At 45.0% G+C, this 7,002-nt stretch overlaps 1 protein-coding gene across 1 annotated transcript; it reads left to right on the plus strand.

The window, feature by feature from the left end:
- Nucleotides 1–2,163: 2,163 nt before the first annotated feature.
- LOC140953988 (uncharacterized) lies at nt 2,164–4,391 on the plus strand. The gene is made up of 2 exons (XM_073403374.1): nt 2,164–2,544; nt 3,172–4,391. The coding sequence occupies exon 2, from the start codon at nt 3,333–3,335 to the stop codon at nt 4,389–4,391; it is 1,059 nt and encodes a 352-aa protein (XP_073259475.1). The 5' UTR covers nt 2,164–2,544; nt 3,172–3,332.
- The last annotated feature ends 2,611 nt before the right edge of the window (nt 4,392–7,002 follow it).

Here is a 7,002-nt window from a genome sequence, read left to right on the forward strand (position 1 = left end):
TTTCCAGTCGCAGATACGGCGAAAGTCGCATTTATGTAAACATGCAGTCGAATTTAATTGCTCAAACGCACTTCACATGCATTTAACTCTCTCATTAAGTTCGGCGCATGTGAAATTCGACGTTTGAACCGGGCCTAAATCCAAACATTTCGAAATTACAATATGTTTAATCTGCGCACCTCATATTACTGATTTGAAAATTAACGTGTATGCAAATGAAATACACCAGGCCTCTGAAACATTGATCCTGAAGAACTTAGAGGCTGACAACAAAACGCAATATTTACTTCAAAACCCATCTATGCATGGCGCATTTACACTTCTTGTTGTCTACTGTATTCAAGTGCTCAAGTGCAGGATGACTCGCCCCCGTAACTCATCAATGTCTTGTCACAAAAATAAATATGACCATTTTACATTTGATTCGTAACCCCATTTTTAAAGAACAATCATTTGAATGTATAGGGAATATCAACTTGCTAGGAAACTAAACCGTATAACATTCCAAATTGACTTCCACTGCTTATCCACTGGGGCTGAACGAGGAGAGGAAGGCGGGGGGGGGGGGGGGGGGAAGGTATTCATTAAGCACAATCGGGCGTTGGAGTAGTAAATTTATCAGCAGGAATTCACACAAAACGATTTGGGATGGAATTGTGCTCTGATTGAACCTAGACGCAGCGAAAACTTTCAATTTGTTTTCGGTTTTCAGCATCATTGGTTGAAAAGTAGCGGAGACGTGTGGAACCATTAATTAGTGTTGGGGTCATGTGCATGCTTTCCGCGAAAAACGTAGACATATCGCTTACCGAATTCCTTTCGTGTTCTTTTTCCCAAAATATTGGCACTACATACACAGAAAGGGTCCCTTTATGAGTACTACCATGTTCTTAGTATCAGCTTCATAAAATAACAATTTTTAGCCTAATGCATTTTTAGACATCAAACTGATCCTTCATCTCTGTTAAACGTTGTCTGCACCTCGAGACAAGCACATAATACAAAGCGCAGAACAAGGTATTATTCCCTGATTAACATTAAAATAAATGTTTATTTTGTAGCCATTCGGTTTAGCCGGAGACGGTTCAGATGCCAAATGGATCATACGGATCCTTTAGTGCTACTGCTAAAGCAAACATCAACCCCGCCCCCCGCCGCCCCACCCCCGATCTTTTGTTTGCGATATAATTTCAGCAAGCGAATTGCACATACACAGATACAGAACCGTAAAGTTCGATTCTGAAATGGCCGTCGCTAGACTACTTGTCTAATAATTGTACACTTACTTTTGGGTCTTCTAACTGTAGATTGTTGATTTTTTTCGGGAATAAAATCAGTGAGATTTCAGCTGAGGGCCATTACAAAAGAGTGGACACGCCAGTTCGAGTCGAAAGTGAAAGCAATCTACGGTACTTTACCGTGCTGTGACGTCTTTAGTGTTTTGCATCTTATTATTGTATTATTTTTCGTCAAATATGCGCGTTGACCCCCGACATACTTTTTCCCTCACCGCCTACCCAAAGGTTATCGTGATTAATGCGTTCAGTGTTTGCGATCAGACGTGACACGCCAGTAGACTCTAAAGTCTTTTATCATCATGTTTTTGCTTTGACTCAGCAGTGCGCACAGATCATTGACCGGTACAAATTTTTTCTCCTCACAACCCGTGCACCTCAAATTAATCTCGACTACAATCTTGGACAGAATAGAATGGAACAGCAAACCCCCATCCCCCAAATCAAGATCAGTCAAGGACGAAACCGCGCAAAAGCCCAAACGGGCCATTTTTTCCATCCTAGTTATATAAATGAAACTGCCTCCCACCAGTAACTATACTGTATGCAAATGACATACACCAGGCCTCTGAAACATTGATCCGTTTCGCCTATTGATCCTGAAGAACTTAGAAGCCGACGACAAAACGCAGTATTTACTTCAAAACCCCTATATGCATGGCGTATTTACACTTCTTGCTGTCTACTGTATTCAAGTGCTCAAGTGCAGGATGACTCGCCCCCGTAACTCTGCACATCAATGTCTTGTAACGAAAATAAATATGACCATTTTAAAATTTATTCGTAACCCCATTTTTAAAGAACAATCATTTGAATGTATGGGTGTGACAAGGTCACCTAAGTTCATTTTAAGCTTATTTTATTTCCAATTTATTTTCAACTATATTCATTATCCTAATGATTATTAATTTGTTGTTTACCTAAATATCTTGATTTCCTTACACACCTTTTTGTGTTTACCACGTGTAGTTGTATTATTCCCACACATTTCTTGTACCTAAATCCTGTTGTGTAGGAGTAGTAAACACCTAGTTCCCTTAGGTAAATCCTGCATTAGTGGGCAGTGAATTCACTCCCTAGCCTTATTTGGTTTTTAGTTATTTTCGATTTCCCTTCAAATCTATTATAAATTGGCAACCATTTGCTCAGTAAATTCAGTTGGTTCAGTTGGTTTACCTAAGTAGAGCAAGTCCTCAAGTCAAGTACATTTTCAAGTCTCCCACGGATGTTTAGTTATCAATAACATTTGGTATGTTACATTATTTTCCTATTTGTTTATTATTTTAGTCCTTTTAGCTTAGCCTATTAGCTTTCTATTTCCCTAGTTTGTAGCAATATTATTTTATAATTTAGCCGCATTTTCAATAGCTTTCTGTTTAGAATGTTTACCTCATTTGACCTTTAGTCTGGCACAGCATGTAATTTGCCTGTTAAACATTCTGCTATTGTTCTCACCAATAGCTACTGTATCATCGCTTACCTTTGGTTTCCAATCATTTTCTGTAATTGTTCCCTTGTGTTCAATCCATTTTTGTTCCAAATTATCCTTTTGTTATTGCTTTTCGTGATTTAGTTTCATGGTACTAGTTATTAGCTTAGTCATGCTGTATTGTTATGCAAGACATGTAATCCGAATCCCTTGCTCTTGTCTATTTTGCACTTCATGTAATAGTTCTCAGATTATACTTAGCTTCTGGTTTGTTTACATTTTTAAGTCACTTTTATTGTTTCTTAAGTATTCTTTTTGCCCTTTTTTAATATGCAATTATTAGTGAGCATTATGCAATCAGTTATCTAGTCTTATTCTTGTTTCTAATATTTAGCTTGTAAATACTGTTTAGCTTATTGCAGTTTTTGCTTTATTTTTGTATTTTAGTTTCTCGTTCCCGTTTTTGTTTGTTCAATAAACTCGTAAAACTTAAGCTCAAATCTGTTGTTCTTGTGTCGACCGTTTTGGCCGTCTTACATTTTGGTGTCAGAAGTGGGATTTGAGCAAATCTTAATTAGAGAAAAAACGGGAACGAGCTAACAAATAGGATGACGGAAGCCCAGATAAAGGAACTGACTGACAAGTTGGCTGCATTGGAGCAGCAACTCCAGAACCAGAGTGGTGCTACTGCATCTGCCACTGTTTCAAGTTCCACAACCCCTGGTCCCATCACAGTTAAGGTGCCCCGTGAGCGCAAACTCCGAAAGTTTGCTGGTGGCCGTGACGATGGCATGCTGGAAGAGTGGATTGGGGATGCCACCCGTGCCATCGCTGGACAAACAGATGCTGATGCCGTGGACTTTCTGCTCTACCACCTGGACGGTGTAGCCAAGGAAGAGGTCCGCCTACGTCCAGCTGAGGAGAGAGCCAGCCCGGCCGCAGTCTTCAAGGTCCTGCGAGACTGTTTCAGTGAAGGACTCACCAGCACCCAAGCCCTACGGAAGTTCTTTGAAAGAAGACAGAAGGATCGCGAATCAGTTCGCGAGTTCTCCCATGCCTTGATGCTACTCCTAGCACGGGTGGAGCGCCTGGATGCAGCAGCGGTAACGGATAAGGACAAGCTCCTTAGAGATCAGTTCCTGGAGAACCTGGCAGACCCCCAGCTCCGAAGAGATATAAAGCGCTGGGTCAGAGACCACCCCACCAAAACCTTTCAAGAAATCAGAGATGAGGTCCAGCGCTGGATTGATGAGGACAGAACCCCCCCAAGAAAGGCTGTTGTGCGTGAGGTCACAACAGGACACCCCCCTAACGAGGTCACCTGCGATGAGGTGAAGGGAGCTGTGGACCTGCGGAAGGTGATTAGTGAGCTGGTAGCGGGACAGAAGATCCTGGCTGCGAACCTCCAAAAGCAACAGAAGGTCCTGGCAGAGCAGATACAATGTCAGCAGGCTGCCCTAGAGAAGCAGCAACAAGCCATCTCCCAGTTCTCCATGGGCAATCAACAATGGTGGCAGCCTGGATGTTTTGGCTGTGGATCACGGACCCATCTCCGCAGAGACTGCCCAAGTAATAACAGACAGAACCAACGGGCTGGTGGCAGCAGGAACAGAGGATCTGAACACAAGCAGCTGCCGGCGTTAAACGAGAAAGCTCCACGGCAGTGAGCCATGCCGTGGAGGGGAACAGTGGCTCAAAACCTCTACCTAATGATGACTGCATGCCAATACATATGGTTGGTGGTACCCCAACAATTCAAGCAAGACTTGGCGGTGTTGACGTGCTGTGCATGGTAGATTCGGGCTCCATGGTATCCTTCGTTACAGAAGATTTCTATAAGAAGAAACTCCAGCCAACCTGCGGGCACATGAGGAAAGATGGGCAGATGCTGACCCTTCGTGCTGCAAATGGGCTCGAGATTCCGTACCTGGGCTACCTGGAACTGACAGTAGAGGTTGATGGGGTGAAAGTACCCAGCTGTGGAGTACTGGTCCTAAAAGACACCCCAGCCACTACCAAGCAGAGAAGAGACATACCTGGACTCCTTGGGACGAATGTTTTGGCGCAGATTCCACAGTTTGGTGCCCTGCTCCGGCAACGGCCTAATGCCAAACCAAGGACTTCAGAAAACCCTTCCTCTGGTTTTGTTCGTGTCTCTGGAATGTACCCAGTCCTAGTCCCCTCAAATTCTGTAGCAAGCGTCGCTGTCACTGGTCCAGCCTGTGGTCCCAATGCCTTAGTCGAGCCCCTCAGTGTGCCAGTACCAGGAAACCTCCAGCTAGCAAATACCTTGGTTGATGCCTCTAAGACATGTTTCCTGATACAAGTAGCGAACCCTTCCCAAAAAGATGTATGGCTAAAGCCACGAACTCGCCTTGGAACGGTACATGGTGCAGTTACAGTGACCAGTGGAGAGCAGCTACAGTTTGATGTGCAGAGTAATGAAGTAGTTGTATCCTACCCCCTGAGTGCAGAGCAGCAGAAGCCTACCTCCCCAGAGACTGACATCCCTTTACGCCCCCCTAGAGCAGAAGACCTACCTGCAGAAACCAGCCTAGACAATTTCCCAGGAACCCCGGCGGAAAAGCAAGAAGCCTTGCGAATCTTCAGCAGTTACACAGATGTATTCTCCAGTGAAGAAAACAGCCTTGGCAGAACGACTATGATCCAGCATCAGATTCCAACCTGTGATGACAGACCAGTTAATCAGCGCCACAGACGCATTCACCCGAATCAGCTAGCTGAGGTCAAACAGCACCTGCAAGACCTGCTGGATAAAGGTGTAATCAGACCCAGTCAGAGTAACTATGCCTCCCCCATTGTCCTAGTCCGGAAGAAGAATGGTGCCCTGCGCATGTGTGTGGACTACCGCCAGCTTAATGCCAAGGTGAAGCGTGATGCGTACCCATTACCAAGGATAGATGAGAGCCTTGATATCTTGGGAGGTGCTAAGTACTTCTCTACCATTGATTTGGCCTCTGCTTACAACCAAGTAGAAGTTGCCCCTGCTGACAGACACAAGACAGCTTTCACCACCCCTTTTGGATTGTTCGAATACAACAGGATGCCATTCGGACTGGGAGGAGCCCCTGCGACGTTCCAAAGGGTTATGCAGACCATTTTCCGAGATGAATTGTTGGAGATCCTGATTGTCTACCTTGATGACATCATTATCTTTAGCCAAGACATCAGCACTCACCTGAAGCGCCTTGAGATGGTGTTCCGAAAACTGCAAGAGCATGGTCTGAAGATTGAGGCCAAGAAGTGTCAGTTCTTCCGCCCGAAAGTTACGTACCTGGGACATGTGGTGTCTGCCGAAGGCGTGGCTACTGATCCTGCCAAGACAGAAGCAGTAACGAACTGGCCTAAGCCAAAGACCCTGAAGGACCTGAGATCATTCCTGGGTTTTGCCTCGTACTACCGCAGATTTGTTCCTCACTTCGCACAAGTAGCAAGACCCCTGCATGAACTGGTCTCTAACCTGTACGAAGGTGGCAAGAATGGTAAACAGAGAAACAAGTCCGTTGAAGGCAGCTGGAACCAAGACTGCCAAAAAGCATTTGAAAGCCTCAAGCAAGCCCTTACCAGTCCACCTGTGTTAGCCTACCCTGATTACACGAAGCCCTTTATCGTAGAAGTAGATGCCTCCAATGACGGTCTCGGAGCAGTGCTGTCGCAGGAGCAGGATGGAAGAGTCAGACCCATAGCCTATGCTAGCCGTGCCCTAAGAGGAGCAGAGAGAAATATGGAGAACTACTCCTCCAGAAAACTGGAACTCCTAGCTCTCAAGTGGGCCGTAACAGAAAAGTTCCGTGAACACCTGATTTCCTCCACCTTTACAGTACTGACTGACAACAACCCTCTGACGTACCTGCAGTCCAAGTGCAAGTTGAAGGCTGTTGAACAGAGATGGGTATCTGAACTGGCTAACTTCAATTTCAACATCAAGTACCGAGCTGGGAAACAGAACACGAATGCTGATGCATTAAGTCGTCTTAACTGGGAGAAACCTGAAGAGTGTGATGTGGATCAAGTAGAAGCAGCCTTGGCAACATCTCTTAACACTACTGCTGTACCTGAGTCCGTTCGAGAACAGTTACTCCAGTCAGCAGTGTTCCTAGCAGAAAATCCCAGTGCAGTAGTGGAGCAGTTGACAGTAGATTCCCCACAGCAGTACAGTACCAGTCCAGTGCCTTCCTGGGACAGTAAACAGTTGGCCAAGCTGCAGAATGTGGATGTAACCATAAAGCGCCTTATTTACTATCGCACCATTGGTCG

This window comes from Porites lutea, chromosome 12 (genome assembly GCF_958299795.1).
Source record: "Porites lutea chromosome 12, jaPorLute2.1, whole genome shotgun sequence".
NCBI lineage: Eukaryota > Metazoa > Cnidaria > Anthozoa > Scleractinia > Poritidae > Porites > Porites lutea.

Excerpts from the sequence above, each read along its gene's own strand:
- LOC140953988 (XM_073403374.1), top strand. The coding sequence starts at position 3,333 with ATGACGGAAGCCCAGATAAAGGAACTGACTGACAAGTTGGCTGCATTG.